At 33.3% G+C, this 19,966-nt stretch overlaps 1 protein-coding gene across 1 annotated transcript in view; it reads right to left on the bottom strand.

The window, feature by feature from the left end:
* Positions 1–7,947: 7,947 nt before the first annotated feature.
* LOC137644890 (uncharacterized) overlaps positions 7,948–19,966 on the bottom strand; it is a 64,381-nt gene continuing 52,362 nt past the window's right edge. Inside the window, exons 2-3 of the mRNA XM_068377772.1 lie at positions 15,501–16,463; positions 7,948–8,302 (exon numbers count right to left, since the gene is read on the bottom strand). Of these exons, the coding sequence (XP_068233873.1) occupies positions 8,144–8,302; positions 15,501–16,373 (1,032 nt within the window). The 5' untranslated portion in view covers positions 16,374–16,463 and the 3' untranslated portion in view covers positions 7,948–8,143. The remainder of the gene's footprint in view (positions 8,303–15,500; positions 16,464–19,966) is intronic.

Genomic DNA, 19,966 nt, shown 5'->3' with positions numbered 1-19,966 from the left:
ATACATTTAATTTAAATAAATGATTAAAATTTAAATATTTAATCTAAATTTTTGGATTTAACGGGCACGTGCACTTGTTACTTTGTATTTATATGTTATGCTTTCTTATCCTAACCTACCCTCCCTCACTTACTGCTCACTCCAGCATTTTTTTGTGTTTACACAGTGTTATATAAAACTCCTTATTTCTTCAGGAACTGCGTAGCTCTGAATTGATCTGGAAACGGGAATCAACCAGAGCAATCTGGAAGTAATAATTGGGAAACAGGAACCCCCAAACATACGAAGTTCTTATAGCTCGATGCATCATCCTCAAACAATTTTCTTAATAATTTTACATGTGCTCCATCTTCTCCCATTCTGCTTATCCATTTTCGGACCCACATACTTCTTTTCCTTTTCTTTTTCACTTCGTTCATAATTATTAATGCAGCAGCAACATGGCACTTTTGAGATATGTTCTCTCAACCCTCGCTACTTGTCAACTAGCACTGGCTCCAGTGTAAATAGATGCGCGAGAAATCTTATTTCGCAGAGGTCACATGTGTCGCCATTATTAACCCCCAATATTTTTGAGGGACCAACGCTGACGTCCCTTCGGGAGGAATAAAAGAAAAAAGAGGAGTTTTTAATCCCCCCAGGAGATTTATTCGTGTCGAAGTCGAGAGTATCACATAGTCTGGTGGAGTGAGGACGTGCTGAAGAAGTGCTCTGTTGAAATTTAACAACAATAGTGGCAAGTTAAAAGTGAAAATCGTTAAGTTAATAATTTCCAACATCATTAAGTCATGTAAATTGGAATCAGCGTCATTGGAATACTAAATAGTGCAAAATTACAAATTAATAGTTGATTACAACTAGGACACAGGTAAGAGTTACCAATTATGGTTTTCCTGACCCATTTGGACTTAGATATAGTGTAAACTACGAAAATGTTAGGAGCCATTAATAAAATTAGAAGGAAACCTCATGAAAAGACTGAAACAGGAAAATCAGTTGAAGATGAAACAAATGAATTTCTACAGATAATGAAGAATACACCATTATATGATAGTGACAACATGGAGGAAGGTGCCTGTGGAAGAAATGATGAATCAGCGAATGGATCGTTGGTTACCGTGGAATCTGATGACACTGAACTATGTGAGCACTGCAAGACTGTCGTTGCCAATGAGGGAATTTGTTGTAATAGATGTCAAAAATGGTATCATATTGAAAACGAATGTTCTGGATTAATAGAAAATTTATCACAAGCTGGCAGAAGACTATTGTGTAACGAACATATTTATTACATATGTAGAAATTGCACTGATAAGTTCAATGAGGATGCAGCAAACATACAAAGAAAAGTATTGGATGAAGAAGTCGTAATGTCCCATCATTTGGTTCAGGTCTTGATGAATAAGATAGAAGAAATGAAGGATAGCATGACAGAAATGAGAAATAAAGTGCAAGAACCAAGAGATGAGATGCATGAATTAAGAAATGAAATGAAAGAATTAAAAAATGAAAAGAAAAGGAATGAAGATGACATAGATAGGAAGCATCTAACTGGCACATATGCTGAAAAGCTGAAATCAAAGAAAACATTGATTGTAAAATCAACTGATGAGGTGTCAGCAGTTAATAATAAGAAAACAATTATGACCAAATTAAAAGCCCAAGTTGAAAGTACTGCTGAAACAAAAGATGGCCACCTGATCATAAAATTTGCAGATAAACAGAACCTGGAGCAGGCAAAATCAGAATTGGAACAAGGTAATGTAAACAAGATCACTGTTACTGAAAAAGGAAAACTTAAACCGAAGATAAAACTTACTAATGTACCAGAAGATGATGATGATATTATTTAAAGTCTGAAGCTTAAGAACCAGTGGCTAAATAGGCACATTGTAGAAAACGATGATCTGACTATCATAATGCAAGAAAATTCAAGAATGGATAAACATAAACACTATATTATAAAATGTACACCTAAGATACGTAAAGCATTCTATGAAAATGGAGATAAACTTAGTACCACATATAGAATATGTAATGTTTACGATCATTACATGCCCTACCAGTGTTACAAATGCCAGGAATTTGGGCATAGTGCAGCAAATTGCAAGAATAAACAGTCGTGCCCCAAGTGCGCGAGAGAACATAAAGCAGGTCATTGTAATGTTGTTGAAGTTAAATGCATAAATTGTGTGAGAAAGAACTATGATGACACAGAACATAAATCCTATGACAAAGTAAACTGTGAAGTTTATAAGCAAGAAATAATAAGAGCCAGAAACAATACTGACCATGGCTTCGATTAAGAAAATATTATGTAATCTAATAAATATACAATCCATTGGCAATAAAACTCATATCATTAAGGAAGTCGTAAGTGATTAAGATGTGGATATTTGCTTATTAACTGAAACTTGGTTGTGTGGTAATGTGAGTGACAGATCGAAAATAAATGAAATGACACCTAAATCTTATAACTTTTATCATGAACCAAGAGAAAACAAAAGAGGTAGTGGCATTGGAATCTTAATAAAGAAATCATACAAAGTTACAGTAAGAAATCATCTCATAGTTAATTCATTTGAATATATGAATATTAAAATTTTATCTCGAAATGTAAATCTACAAATAGTTATACTCTATAGACCACCGTGCAAAAGCAAAAGAATGTTTCTAGATGAATTTAATAACTTACTAGATACATTGAATGACAATCGAAATATAGTTATATGTGGTGATTTCAACCTACATCTTGATAACAGAGTAGACCCATATGTCAATGAATTTAGAGAATTGATTGACAACCACGACCTTGAAAACATAGTGTCTGAACCAACAGCTCGGTCTAATCATATACTAGATCTAGTTATAGTAAACAAAAACAACAACATCATCCTAAATATGGAGATTGAACCTGACTGCTCTATATCCCCAATGCATAAGTTGATGTCTTTTGAAATAGACGTTAGAAAAAATAATGCAATACAGAAGGAAATCACATACAGAATTAAGACTAACTTTGATCCAAAAGAGTTCATTGAACAAAGCCTAGAGGATATAAAAGGGATAACACCAGTCTGTAACTGTGAAGAGAATCACACCCTTGTAGAGGGACAATCCTGTATAAACTGCATTACTGATAGAAGTAAAACTATACTTGCAACTAATTATAATAATAGGTGCCCGGAAATAACAAAAATAATCACAATTAAAGAAAAATCGAACTGGTTTGATAATGAATTACACGAAGAGAAAAAAAGAAAAAGAAAAATGGAGGATAAATGGAAAAGAAATAAAAATAATGAAAACTGGCAACATTACAAAGCAGCTAGAAATCGCTACAATTACCTTATCTTAGTTAAAAAAAAGGCCTATTATAAAAAAGTGTGCAATGAAAATGACCCACGGAAAATACATAAGAACCTAAAGAAACTATTAGGTCTAAAGACAGAAATAGTGTTGCCCGATATAACTAATGATCCTAAATGCCTAGCAAATGGTTTTATTAATTATTTTGAGGAAAAAATAAATCAAATCTGCTCCAGTTTTCACAACATCAGCACAACAGAGCAAAGGAATACATCAGCAACAGGTGTAAATAAGCTAAGGGTATTCAAAGAGTTAAGTCAGAGTGATTATATGAGAATAATAAAGAAAGTAAAAAAAAACCTACTGCGGAAATGATCCATTTCCAATTAATGATGTAAAAGATGCAGAAAATTTCACCAGACTACAAGAGACCTACCGAAATATGGTAAAATATGAGTCTAACACAGGCAGTTTTCCCTGATTGTGAAAAAGTTGCATGTATCAAGCCTGTGTATAAAGGAAAAGGTGATGCAGACAATTTAAGTTCATATAGGCCAATATCAAATCTGTCATATTTTTCGAAAATTATTGAAACTGCTGTACACGAACAAACCTGGAAATATCTGAAAAAATCTAATGTCATACCTGATGATCAATCTGCATACAGAGAAAATTACTCCACAGAAACAACAATATTAGCGATAAAAAATGACATAACAGAAATTATAACAAATGGCAAGTGTTGCATTCTTGTAATGCTTGATCTAAGTGCAGCATTTGATACTGTAGAACATACATATCTGATGGAAGACCTTAAAGCTGTGGGCATCGTAGAACGAGCACACGACTGGTTTGTGAGTTATCTTGAAAAGCGCAAAGTTAAAGTAGTAATATCAAATGTTGAATCTGAGACAAGAAAACTAACCAAAGGGATGCCTCAAGGCAGTGTACTAGGTCCTCTCCTGTTTGAAATTTACACGATTGAACTGGCAAATATACTTGTAACTCACAGAGTTAAGTTTAAAATATACGCTGATGATACACAATTCTATTTCCCAATAGAATCAGTTGATGAAGCTAAAAGAAAGATACATGAAATAATGAATGACATTAAGGCTTGGATGTTAACAAAAAAGCTCAAGCTCAATGAAGACAAAAGTGAATGTATTATTTTTGGAAATGAAAAAGATATAAAAAGAATCGAATGCTTCCAAAGAATTGAAATAGGTCAATCGATCATTGACCTAAAGAAATCTGTCAGGAATCTTGGAGTAATCATGGATGATAGACTGACAATGAACGAACATATAAATAACATGGTAAGAAATTGTAACTATCATATTAGAAACATAGCATTTATTAGTAAATACTTAGATGAAAAATCTATGGCCATACTCATTTATCACCACATATTTTCAAGAATTGATTACTGCAACTCACTGTTCTATGGCTTACCAAATTATCAGCTGAAGAAAATTCAGAGAGTACAAAACAGAGCCGCTAGATTAATAAAAGGACTACACAATAGGGAAAGAATTACCCCTGCACTAATTAAATTACACTGGCTACCGGTAAAAGCGAGAATTGAATACAAGCTACTCTTACTAACGTTTAAGATACTGAACCAAAATGAACCAAAATATCTAAAAGAATGCCTGAATAAACTAGAACTAGGAACAAATGTTAACACAAGACACATGAGTGACAAACATAGGCTATCTGAACCAAGAACAAATAGTAAATTTGGTGAAAGGGCTTTTAGCTACTGTACGCCTAGACACTATAATAAACTGCCAACTGAAATGAAGGACCTAAAGGGAGCAATTGAATTTAAGAAGAAACTAAAGACATTACTTTTCACAAGATCATATGATTTGGAAGATGCTACAATCAAAGAATTGTATAAGTTATAATGAAAATGTTTCGTTAGATGATTAATATGGACCCGCCCGAGAAGTAGTTCACTCGACTTCAGTGGAGGGTTGGATTTAAACCCAAAACAAGGAACAAGGAAAGGACACTTTCTCTCGCGACACTCACTCACAGCTCTCGGAGAGAAAAACTTGCTGGTAGTATAAACACGCTGTAGAGAAACTCGCGCGAGAGTAGCCGTCTCTCGGGAGAGTTTAATCTCCAGTCTAATCGCACCTTAAGAAACTGTAACAACGGGACAGGGATCGTTTACCAGTAAAAGCTGTTGGAAGTTTTTAGGAGCCAAGGAAAAATTTGTTTGAAGGTCAGATATTTTCTCTGGAAAATTTCTTATGTGAATGAAGAGAAATTCTTTACAATTTTCGAAATCGTTCTTTTTTGTAACGTGAAAGATATTTACTTAATAATAAAACAAATATGAGGACAATTAACACCAATATATACATATATTAGATTATATTACAATTGTATAGTACAATATAAAAGAAAAGTAAACAAAGTTGTTTACGTATTTTCGTCTTATAATCACACAAAATAGGCGATTAGTGGCTAAATTCATGGTCATAGCTGCGTCTTGTTCGGTAGTTTTGTCATTACTATTTTTGTGTTTGATGGTATTTAACAACAACGTTTAAATCTTCTGTTGTCTCTAAAACTGAAAAATTTGGTATCGCGTCATAAACAAATTATGTATTTGAAGGTTTTTCGGGTAACTACTGGATGCCAATAATCGTTATGTCGCGCTTAATCCATATTCTGATAAGGCAGAAGATCACTGTTTAGTGCTTTGCTGATGTCTTATGACCAAGCCGGTAGGGTTTTTATACACATTTATCTTTTTTCGTCCCCAAGGCTCAAAATCTTTTATAAATCGACGGTTTCTGTGGGGGCATGTTTATGTACAAATCAAGTATTACTATAATTGTTTATGGTAATTTAATCTCATAGTAGGGATCTAGTTCTCCCGGATACATTATTTTCTTAATCTCAAGAAAAGTTAAGTGTCTTATATCAGGCTATTTCTTGAATGAAATATTGTAAAAATTACCTTTCCTAAAACAAATTTTCTTCCCACCTCAAGACGACGCATACATGAAGCTAATATTAATTGTTATATATCCTTGATGTCTCCTTGGAGTTTTGTAATATAACCCTATGATCACAAATTTTGGGAAAGAGTAATTTTCCCTCATGAAAAATATTTTACTTTTGTAGGAGCACGAGTAAGGCACTGTTGGAGGACAACATCCGTTATGAACCAAAAATATTAAGTAAAGGAGCAAGGGTGGAAGAGTCGTGTTAATTTCTGGAGTTGGATGTGGGCTGAGGGGATTGGGAAGCTTATCAAATAGAAGGGAAGAATCATAAGTAATGAGTACGAGTATGTTGAAGTACTGGAGAAAGTGTTCTTGCCTATTCCACTCACTATCGTTCTGGTGCATGACAATAGCCTTATTCATAAAAGTCAAGTAGTGAAAGAATGTTAAATCATCACCCAGAAATGGACGTTATAGTTGACCAGCAAAGGGGTGTGCCCTAAATCTTATTATGGACTGTGACTGAGACGTAGGTGAACAACGCATTAGCTAAGCCATCAAAACGGAAGCTTTTGAGGGATGGGAGTCTATTCGACATCACCCAAATATATATCGAAATCTAGTTTTGGGTATACTTGGACGTCTCGATGAAATTATTGATGCCGGCGGTGGATGGACATCTCATTAAAAACGGTGTTTTTGTAAAAAAAAAAAAAAAAAAAAAAAAAAAAAAAATACTTTTTGCATGTTGATTACATACTTGAAATAGTGATTTTATTTGAACTTATATTGATATTTACCCTTCGTTTTCAAGACTATTTTAACTTAACCAGCATTAAAAATTAGATTAAGATATAATTAATCTACTAAAACTTAAAAAGTAAATATATATATCACATTATTTGGAAAATTTTTAAATTAATGAATTAGGAAAAGTTTTGAATTTATAAGATTAGTAATTTTGAAATTTGACATACGTTTATAAGTTTTATGTGTATTTTCTAACTTATAGATCTGTTCGTTATCTAATCCGTATGATGTTTCTGTCAATGATGTGGTATTTGCATCATTTGGAAAATTGATGGCTATAGGAATGATAACTATCAGTGAAATCATATAATAAAAGAATAAATACTAAATAACTGAAATTATAAATGTGAATATAAAGATGTCTTTAAACAGGTAAGTTTTTGCCATTGTATAAGAACACTGATATAATCATATCCTGGTTGAGGTTTCTTAAGCAAAAATTGCCCTAGTACGAAGAAATTATTCTCAGATTCGCTTAAAAGACCGATATTGGAATTCTGACCAAACGCGATAATCTAACTTCAGGCATTATCATATTTAAGTTCTAAAGACTGATAATGCATATCCGGCAATGTGATAGATTTATAATTTTTGAATTCTTGGAGCTTTTAGATGCTGCTGTTAAACTATTTCATGTTTTTTACTTTGATCATATCCTCCAGGATATAATATCCCAACGCAATTACAATTTTGAGTAAAGATAAGAAATTTTCTTAGAAAAAGACGGGTACTTGCTCGTCAGTAATCGTTCTTTCCCTGGCCCCCGTGTTCCCTAAAAACCCTTTTATTTCTTCTGTAACTTCTCTCCCCCTATGTGAGGACGTTTCTATCGTCTATATATTCTAGGGAATCAGTGAAACGGGGCTGGTTATATCAAGACTACCCAACATTTAATATTATTGCAAATCTAATTGTCCACAAAGAATGTCACTTACCAGAAGAATACAGACAACAGTCAATACTTTAATGCATAAAACACAAACCATTAGATTTAATGAATGTGAACAATAGTTTCAAATACAAAAGTGAAAAAAAAAATTATTAACCCGATAAGCTCACTGTAAAGAATGCCCATTGCTGTAATGATGCCATATAGTGTAAATGTGTAGCGGCTGTTGAAGTCCTTCCTGATGAAGATAATCATGGAGAAGACGACTATCAGCCGATGACCTTTCTAGGTGGTATCCGTGCTCATTTAAAACCCATCTAAGAACCTGAAATGATAAAATTCTATAAATTACATTCCAGTAAAATATTACCTTACAAGTATGCTAATTTATCTTCATACATGTCAAAGTAGTTATGATAAGATGATGAGAATGTTAATATTGACCACTATACCCCTAAATCATGAAAACTCTTTATAATGTTCTAAACTCTCAAAAGAAGCTGATATAAACTTCAATTGTTTTCATGGGAAGTCGAGGTACTTAACTCTAAATTTTGAAACATGTATCCTTTGTGACTGTGTGCAAAATAATAGAATTACATTATAAAAGATGGAATTTACAGTTCTATTGACTTATGAAATTAAACGTTCTACTATCATCATACAATTACTTGCCTGTTCATACCTCAAGACTTGATGACTTCTTTATTTACTTCCAACCACAGGGCTCATGTATTTACAAATGATTCATTGTACAAGGGTATGTGATTCTTATCGCTACAGTTTAAGTGGATTGAATATACTAAATGGCCCCCCTAGTCGCAGCACCTGGCCATATGGCTCAAATTACGTAGATTAAATCCATTTAATATCATGTAATGATCATTTAAATGAAACATCAATCTTTGTCTACTGACTCACCTGATTAAGCAAAACAAGCCCGGATATGTTTCCATGGAACTAAAATAGTCCTTTTTGCAAATTTACTGTATGAAGTCTAGAACACCTTAAAATCAGACACTTGCAAAGCTGGAATTATGATTAAAAGCAAAATAAAGATGTTTCCTTGGTTTTCTTGAATAGATGCAAACCCTTTGAAAATCAAGAAAAACTGCTTTTGGCCAGGAACATCCGATGAAGCCTGTATAGTAAACGTACTTTTAATGGCAAATTTTAAAGATGATTTTTTCTCAACTATTCAGGACGGTTGAAATAATTTGGTTTTGTTCAACATTTTTACTTTTTTGTTCACTATGTCTCAGGTGGGTGCGTGGTAGTAATAGTTGTTACAAGCCACAGTGCAAGCGTTTTTTGTACTGCCAAGTAGACACTCATATGGAGAGAGTTGCCTATCCATGCAAATAATGTTGGTAAATAATGTTGACTGTGCAACTACTTTGATTGAGTAAATTTTGGACCTAGTTTCAAGTGATGTAATGAATAACATTGCATCTTATATAAATATAGAAGAGAAGTGCCCTATCTCTCCAGTGCACACACCTATTACGTTTAAACTGCCTCTACAGGAAAACGCAGTGATGAAGAAAATAAACTTTAGACATAAATCAAACTTCCCTCCTTGAGTATTTATTGAAGAAGTTACAAGAAAAATAAAGGATGCTATCAGTATTCTCTACGATCATGATAACCAACGTTTGTTGGGCTGTACTGTGTGTGTTTTGACTGCCTTATGTCCATATATAATAGGGTGAGTAAAAGTGGATATGATACCACTTGTCCACTGATGGAAAAAGCCTATGGTTGTTAAAAACCGATCTCCTTGGTTTGATGGGGAGACTTTGGAATAAAAGAGGGAAAAAGACGTAAAGAAAGAAAGTGGAATAGCTTAAAAACTTGAAGTACATGGGTATAATACAAAAATGCAATGTACCAATATAATTACTTACAAAGAAGGAAAAAAATACTATACGAGAAAGATCTAGGAAGCAGCTACAGACTTAAATAACTTATATCGTCTCCTACATGGCCCCAAATAATAATTTTCTAGAATCTAGAATCTAGAATTCTAGAATCTTTAAAAGCAAAATAGAAAATATAACTAGGTCAATTACAAATAATCAACATCAGATTAGTGCTGCACCAGATACACAGACAAAATTAACGAGCTACAATAATATAACACGAGACGATTTTACCAGGTACTTGTAAAACCTCATATTATGACACTTATGGCCATACACTTTGCACTGAACTGTTGGTTTCTTTTGGGAAATGGTCTTTGATCTGATGCCATGAACAAATATATCAGCCATTTTACTCTTTACAACATTATTATTACTATTATTAATAATAACAGTAACAACATTATAATGAATATTTCCTATATAAACTATATAAACTTTAACAAAACAGGAGGAAAAGAAATTAAATAGAATAGTGTGCCCGAGTGTACTGTCAAGCAAGAGAACTCTACCCCAAGACAGTGGAAGACCATGGTACAGAGGCTAGGGCACTACCTAAGACTAGAGAACGATGGTTTGATTTTGGAGTGTCCTTCTAGAAGAGCTTCTTACCATAGCTAAAGTCTCCTCTACCTTTACCAAGAGGAAAGTAGCCACTGAACAATTACAGTGCAGTAGTTAACCCCTTGGGTGAAGAAGAATTGTTTGGTAATCTTAGTGTTATCAGATGTATGAGGACAGAGGAGAATCTGTAAGGAATAGGCCAGACTATTCGGTGGATGTTTAGGCAAAGGGAAAGGAATCGTAACCAGAGAGAAGGATCCAATGTAGTACTGTCTGGCCAGTCAAAGGACCTCATAACTCTCTAGCAGTAGTATCTCAACTGGTGGCTGGTGCCGTGGCCAACCTACTACCACTCTTACTACTTACTACTCTTAAGTTTTTCTACAATCCTTTCAAGAGTGTAAGATTTATAAAATTAGGTGTTAACATGATGTACAAAATCCATATCTCAAATACCCTACATCTCTTGCAAACAGTTTTTTTTTCTGAATGATGCTGCTTCCCATGTACCTTTTCGACCATTTTCTGTTGTACATGTTGGTTCTGATGAAGAAACGTGACAGATTATAAATTTTTGTCATTTAATAAATCTTCGAGTACTTTGATTTATGTTACAGCCTCCTTCGCCATGTCTAGTCTAAGGAATAGAAGCTAACAGTTTACAAAATTGTCTTATCTTAGTGTCAGAATTTATTTAATCAATAATATTTGTAAGGAAATTACACTAAGAAAATTAAAAAAAGTATACTTATCAAATATCAATCTTGATATCATAATAAAGTTCCACCTAGACAACAATGACCATAAAGTGGCATTTTAAAAATAGAGTTTTTATGAAAAGCTACTCCATGTTTCTATGTAAGACTATAGAATGTAATAAGGAACTAATTATTTTAATAAAACAATGTTGCTCTGTTGATTATTGTCAATACAAGCCATTCATTCTTTAATATCGTTTGATTCTGTCCATTTTTCCTTTATGAAGTAAATCATAATTTTTTTCTCGCTCTCTGGTAACATTTTCTTGATTTATGACCAAAAATAGTCCCCAAAATCAATCATATATACATAATTGGAAAGAGCTCGTTAAAAGGAACCTTCTGAGGGGTCCTTCTTGGTTCATTTTCAAGGGTGATATGGGCATTTCTAGTTCAGGTACCCAGAGTTTACGGGTCAAAATTATCACCCGATTTAGTGAAATTAGGCCTTAATTTCTAACTTGCTGGCAGGTTTCAGAAGGTCTCTCTGATTTTCTTATAATTCAAGGTGTCTACTATAAAAGCCCAGTGGGTGAATTAACGTACATCTCATTCACACGGGAAATCCCCCGGCCATATATTTATAATACATACACTTTGCATGTAAGTTCCACAGAACCTGTGCTACAAATAAGGATAGGATTTCAAAGCAAATTAGACAAGAAGCTTTAATTTTAAAGCAATGCTGTATTCAAACGTTTACAATTCGGCTTTATGTCACAATAAACCTATATTTTGATACAGCATAGTTATATGCTCGCCTACAAACCTTGATTTGCATTTATTTTGAGGTACATTATAGAAATATATAATCCTGTAAAAATCCACAATTTAACACTGAAGTAATATCATCAGCAATACAATCAAATGCTTGAATCTACTTAAACCATATAAAATGGTTTAATAAGCTATCAAGTTTAACACTGAACATCATAGCTTATAGAATAAAAACAATAAATGAGGAGGGGTGGCTGTTCAATTAGGAAAAAGGGTTACTTTTATTGAAAAAGGTGTTGATAGAGGAAAGTTTCACCTCTACCACGAAAAAATATTTATTCCTGAGACTAGAATATCATCATCAGAGAAATTAGAGAGGAATATGAGATAAATTGATTAAAGTAAATTGAGGAATTATTATTTTGAAGAGTACTTAAGTCTGGGAACACCAAATAAAAAGTGTGATGAGTGTGGTAGAAAGGATCTCTGTATCTTTATTATCTTTTCAAACCACAGAGAATTCTTTGTTTTGAAAAACTAAAGCTTGTCTAAGGAGATGCAAGACACAAGATAGGGCTATTATAGAGCAAAGAGGTACCGGCGGATTTGAGTTGCCAATAGGTGGCTCTCGCGTAATGGGGGATGATAAGTCTGACTCTGTCAGTGCTCATCAGAATGGGTTAGCTAATGTCAATGCTAAAATAATGTCCTCCTTTTCAATCATGCTGTGTTCCTATATGTACTGGGAAGGGAGGGCACAAGTTTCCCTCAAATTTAGCTGATAGAAAGCGGTGGATTCAAGCCATAAAGATAAGAATCAAACTGGTCATTATCAAAACACAGTGTTGTGTATCGTGGTCATTTTGATGCTTGTGCATACTTATCAGAAACGAAATAAAGTGAGTATTTTGTATTTCATTTACAATATATTTACTATATAGCGACACAATGGAAAAGCAAACTCTGAAAACATGTCAGCAATCCGACCACGCGTACAGTATAGTCTCAACAATAACATACTCGTGTGACAGTCCTAATAAAACGTGTTTCAATACATTTCCTAGTCTCTATCTCACCGTGTATCTATGTGAACGTCTAACAATTCGTGGTAATTTGCAAAATTTCAAATGCCGTCTGTAACGTCAATTTCAATTGCACTGCAGAAAAAAAAATGTAGGAAACGTTCACACACCTTGTCCTTCATTTGTGATAATGTTAGGAATGAAGTTGAAATTCCAAGTGATGATCCTGCATTGGTAGATTCTAACATGCCAGCTTAGTGTCATTTTTTAAATAGATGTAGTGTTTACAGATAGTGATTATATAATATATTGCTGTGATACTATGTTAATGAAAGTAACTGAAAGTCGAAGGTTTAAGGATTAATTAACCCATGGCACAAACAAAGGTTTCGGATTTAATTCTTTTATTTGTTTCTGCACTCCACCATGGATACAAGCCATAGCTGTAGGATTATCATATCGTGATTACGATGATAATAATAATAATAATAATAATAATAATAATAATAATAATAATAATAATAATAATAATAATTATCATTATTATTATTATTATTATTATTATTTTTATTATTAATTCTAGAAGTTTTTTTTTTTTTTTTTTTAAATCACAGCATTTTCCGACATAGAGACAACATCAAACCATGAATAAGAAAAACAAAAAAACGCAAAATCACTATATATAGATATAAAGAGAACAATAAACTATAAATATAAACAAAATCATGATAAAGTAAACGGCAAGATTTCCACTAAGCATATTAACAATCACGAGCCAGATACACTAACGGTGTGTATTCCCCATCTACCTTTACCTGAGCAATTTTACACTTTTGACACATACGAGTAAAGTCATCGTCTCTAACGCCTTTTGCACATTTCAACATAATCACAGAATTCAGATGTGAACATATAAGGAAAAAGACAAAAAAAATAAACACAACATACCTTAGGAAGACACGTGACACATTTGTTATTGATAAGCGTGTGTTATAAAGAAAACGGGTAATTTCGGCCACAGAATAATAATAATAATAATAATAATAATAATAATAATAATAATAATAATAATAATAATAATTGGAAACATCAAACGGAGGAATTAGATTTATATCTATTTGAGCCTTCATGAGACCCCTATCAAGCGGTCTTTCTTCCTCCTTGCTATTTTAAGTTTTCTTTATAGAAGAATTTCCTTTAGTTCTAATAAGGCTATATAAAAGTATGGATTCTCGTGCTGAGCATCAGCCATGTTGACAGGTGGCTTGAAAGGTGTCTCCCTTCACCACAGAGCCACCTAAAATTGAATTAATTCTACCTATACCTTATTGGTTTGTGCCAAAACAAATATTTTTTTATCATTATTGTTATGATGGTCCAACTTCTTGTAAATATATTCTAATGGTAAACTGGGTGACGCACGACAATTAATCATTAATTTCACTGCATATATGATAAGAAATGAAATCCCGGAAGAAACTTCTCCTTTCATAAACTTTTAAGAAATATTATCAATTCATATTAGTTGGTATGAGTGATATATTCTCTGTTATATCAATCAACTTCTCAAGTAAGTTTTAATGCAAAATAGGCTAAGATATTTCTTTTTTTTTATTATGAACATTGAAATATAAACCTCATAATTACAGTATAAAATCAACAGATAATAGCGTGAAAGTATAATATTCAAATAGTAACATGTAAAACCCTCTTAAGCAGGTATTACTGAATAATCCAAACTACTGGCAAGGTAATCAAAGCAGGAGAACTTGATGAAACCCGTCTGGGAAATCAAAATAGAACTCCCAAGCTCCAGTTTATGGATTACTGCACCAATATCTAGACACGTTCATTAACTGAACATTGAAACTATATTGGCTTAAAAGTGCATAACAATTTAAGTTTTTCTTGACTCCTGTGAAAGGACTTTTTCTCTGTATATCACAGGAATATACAATAGAAATACTACTATTAGTAAAACTCGTTAATCATGTACCTGACAGCTCAATTTCAATGTTTCAGATTTAAAAAAAAACTCAAAACCATAAAAGGAGCATACACTAATATAGATATGCAGCAAAACCTGCAAGGTACTATGCACTTAAATATAACAGATGGACTTCCTCAAATGACTCCGATATAGATGTTACTAGCGTGCACTCTACAGGGTTTGTTATTGAGCAACGAGAAAGCCATTTACCAATAGGTAACCTAAAGCAAGTAGTATGAAAGTAACCAGGCATAAAAGTTTCCTAAAGAGATGTTTTGGAGGGAAGATTAGGTTGAAAATTCTACTGCGTAGAGGTACTCCAGCATCAAATAAAAGAAAGATAAGAAGATTAAGCAAGGTAACTTGGTTAGTAGATGCAAGTACTTTTCCTGGCTATTTCATATTATTTATCAGCTTACAAACTTGTTCCTATACACGGCAAGCCATAGCAAAAATTTTAGTTCTAGATAGAAGGTCTGGATAGAAAAGGATATAAATGGCTTTCTCCCAAAAGGTTGAATGACTATGCTATGCATATCTAAAAACTCACCTTCAAGAGTTTGGATAAAACTTCATATTTATGTATTGAGTTCAGGCCATCTAAGTTCAATTCAAAATCAAGTCTCATTAATGGCGTATACTTCAGGTCTTTAAACTCATTTATAAAGAGATAAGTATCATTAACAGTAATTTTCTGTGCTTCAATTTCATCAACTCCATTTATTCTATTATTGTCATTGGTCGGATGGGATGAAATATTTCTATTAGCTCTTGGCAACAATTTAGCAGGACTGATGTTATAACCTACTATTTTCTTATTCTTAAAGCAGTTTTGAGGATGGTTGTACCCAGAATTACTTGAATAACATCTGCCTAAATTTCTAGTACTACAATGATAAAAAGGCACTGGGTATGTCTTTATCATAAATGATGAAAATAACTCTGCACAAAAAGTTATAGGCACTGAGAGAAACTTAACGATTTCATCAAACGCATTAAGTTCAGGGGAGAGTTTTAGCATTCTTTGCTCGTGATTATAAGGAATGTTAGGGGGGCTATCAAAATTCCCAGCATCATAGTTCTTTCCAGAACTATTTTGACTTTTTCTCTTTTGCTTTCTAGGATTTGATTTTCTATCATATTCTGAATTAGGAAGCAAATCATTTTCAGAAACATTTTGATGAGGTCTTTCAAAAACTTTATTTTCAAAAAATCTCCTCAGGTAAGGCTTTCTGCCTCGTTCTTCTCTACTAACTTTCATTGTTCCTTTCTGCTTAGCTTGTAGGATGGGGTTCTCTAACTTCTTATCATAGAAACCTTTGTCAATAGGAATATCTAGTTCAATCAACATTCCAAAAACAATTAATGTGCAATATATAGCAAAGAGATGGAGAGGCTGAAACCGATAACAACCCATCATCATTGAATATGAGCACAAGTCCGTGATTAGGATTTGCAGGGCACACTACACTTTTAGCTAGTTCTCGATTATATTCTGCTACCGACCATAGAGCTGAAAGGAAATGAAAGATAAAAATTAGGAATAGAAACAGTTGAGGTACTATGTCATGTGTATATGGCAAAATTATCTACTGTAAATTGCATCTCATTTTGTAAATCGCAGAATACTTACGATAATTTGCTAAGCTGAATAATGCATTCATAACAGATTAGCATGTTAATAAATTACCCTCGATAAAAAAAAAATGTATAAACATGATTATATGAACAAATAAATATAGATTTAACACGATAGATAACACAGTACCAATTAAAAAATAAACAAGTAATGTCTAAGAATAAACAAAGAAACATTCTTGCTTTCTTCACTACTAACGTTACTTACTCACTTCCATAATTTACTTTAAGTGCTGTTTTTCTGGTCCTATACAGCAGGGAACTCTACTCTTTACGGGACCTCCACAGCTATTTTATCATTTTCGCTTGAAAGAATGCAATATTTTATACCGCATATTGCTTGTTTATTGTCAAATCTACACTATCAAAGTGCTTAGAGAACAAAAAGGTATCCAATTTCCTCTTGAAATTCTAGCATGATTCCATTCCTCGAGCGAAGGGGATGGCAGAATACAATAGGACTGAATAACCTTCTTTTCATAAGTCTTTTTATGAATGTGAAAGTCATGATGGTTTGTGGCAGGTATGAAAACTTTTATTTGTATTCCATCGTAATTTAGACAACGATGGTGCTATTTTTGACTCTTCCAACTGGCATGGCTAATATACTGGAAGATAATAGAGAGGTATCTTTTTGTGATTGTTCTCAATTTCAATGACCACCACGGAGACTAGTTGAATACTATTCTCCTTATTGATTAACAGGACTCAAGAACTTTTGGCTTTACATCTGAATCAGGTTTTGGACAAATCATAAATAGGGCAACATACATGTCTTAGAATTGCATTGACCTAATATTCATTGATACGATGTTATAAAATGTAAGGTTGGTCCCGCAGTTTGGAATTAAGTTTTGATAGTACTCAATACTTGGCAGCCTTTTTCTGATGTGGCAAACCGTTAGAAGATATATTCAAAACCTCAAGTCAATTGGAATGGCATTTAGAGTGTTCATTTATATTCAAGTTGGCAACAATGTTATAAGAAAGATGAACCTGTGTTCTTTTGAATACACATTTTGTCAACATTATTGATAGGTGTATTCCTTCTTGGGGAGTTGAACTACTTTATCAAGGAGATGGATGACAAGGTTTGATGACAACTGTAGACGTGATTATTTAGAAAAAAAGGAACAGGAGTTTCATAATCTTCTTAAAAAGAATGTATTGAATTGACTTGAAATAACTGCATTTAGCTGAGTTAGTGCTTCAGCCGAGAATCAATACAATATGACTATACAATAAGCCCTTTCTGGTGCAAATCAAGAATTCAAATGGTGGTCTACCCTCAAATCTACGCTCTTTGACGTAGATTTAACAATTCCTCTAAACTCTTTAGCTGATGCCTTTGTCAGTGGGCAGAGAAATTAGAAATTCATCTAGCTCACTCATGTTTTTATGGAGTTAAAGGGGATTAGTTACACTTTTGGTCCTATAAAATTAAGAATGTTGTACTTAAAGTTGATGTTAATGTAGGTGTGGACTCTATTGGAATTTGTCTTTGTTTTCTTGTGAAGTTAGTAAATTTATTAACTCATAAGTTGTCTGTTATTTTTCCAAAGTCCACGAGAGAAGATTATTTGTACATTAGTTGGAGAATTTTCAAAGTTACCCCACGAGGTACATGTGGTTATGGTATCTTTAGCTCTGCTGATTTCTCCCAAAATTTATAAAAATCCCCTCTCATTAAATGCTTTTGAGCATACGTTGTCAACATGTCAAAGAGCCTATGGTGAAAGTAATTACCTGTTTCCAAGTTTACAGTTTTCAAACTTAAACGAGAGTTGGTGGCTTATTTTTCTATATAGAATTTTTAACTGAGTTTTTGCATGGAGTAGCTGTTGACAGGTACCATAGTGACATAAAGGAATATAATCTTTGGTGTTCCTTCTATCATATACACATGATGTGTGATCTAGCCATTAAAATAAGTTTTATGCTAATGCAAATGACTCCATATCCTAGTATAAACCTGATGTTGCTATATTTCTTAACAGAGATCTAGCTAAAATGGAATAGAGCCACTTAGGAGATAAATTTTAACTCAACAAAATTCAATGCTTGATTGTTGGTAGATATACGACATTGAGTTGTACACACCCAGTTCATTTCATCGACAGTGTTTTATTAACTACAAGCAGCTCATTTAAAATTCTTGATGCTAATCTGGGTGGTAAATCCACTTTTGAACATATCTGGACTGTCTCTCCTTCAATTACTTAAAAAAAAACTGGGATAGAGAACATCTTTCACGATTTCTAGGATTTTGTCTATCATGACACTACAGTATAATTTAATTTTCTTTTTTCATCATATGTTAGTTAACTCTCATTTAAATTGTTACAAAGAACCTCAAGGTCTATTAAATTTCTTATCCCTTACCTGAATACTAATTTCAGGAATCGTTGTCTAATTAGCACGTAGTGCATTCTATGTAAGATTTATCATAAAACTGGCCATCCTTTGCGTTCAGATTTTCCTGACCATATCATGTACTATATAGCCCTCAATGTGTTGTCAATTCTGATAGACTAGCCTTTTCTTTAGCAATGCTCAACGTTACGCCATATTCTTGAAGATTTAGTCTTATTTCACATTTGATGTTGAATATTCAATGTATTTTATCTAAATTTTGTTTTATTTTTGTTATCACTGTAATATACTATGTTTTTTGCTTCTTTTTTTTTACCTGCACGGGGTTGCTTTCTGTATTGTGGATCTTGGGGTTGTAACATTCTGCTTTTATAACTATGACTAGAGGTTAGATAGTAATAATAATAATAATAATAATAATAATAATAATAATAATAATAATAATAATAATAATAATGACGATATCAGGAGTAGACCCTCTTTTGAGCATGTTTTGTTGAATATAATCACAGTCTCAGTAGTACTGATTTCATTATATATCTTCTCAATGGCTCTAATAAGTTTTTTCTCTGTAGTACTGCATTCCGCCAGTAACTGGGCCAAATTCATCATTCTTCATCGATTAGGTGAATTCAGGGTAAGTCTCAATTCAGGTTTAATGTAAAGTTGACAGAGTAAAAAATATGCAACTAACAGCAATATGTTTCGAGGGGTAACTCCTCCCTTCCTCAGACTAAAATGGTTGAAGCGGTGGTTTTAAAGTTCTTTTACATGACAGTCCGGGTTCATTGGAAGAGGTGGTGAATTGGTTGCCTCTGGTGCTGGTGGCGGAGCAAGTATTGGCATAAAAGGGGCGGCAAATTTTCATTGGCTGAAGCACTCTTCGGGAAATGATGGGGATCAGTCAAGCTACTGCTCTGCTCACTCATAGGTGATGTGTCACCATAATGTCCGCTGACGGCTGTTGTGTGATTGGTGGATGCTCTCGCCGAGAGAATTTCCATC

Source organism: Palaemon carinicauda, chromosome 8, assembly GCF_036898095.1.
Source record: "Palaemon carinicauda isolate YSFRI2023 chromosome 8, ASM3689809v2, whole genome shotgun sequence".
NCBI lineage: Eukaryota > Metazoa > Arthropoda > Malacostraca > Decapoda > Palaemonidae > Palaemon > Palaemon carinicauda.
The sequence above is the reverse complement of the archived record's forward strand: the minus strand, read 5'-3'. Positions and strand labels throughout refer to the sequence as shown.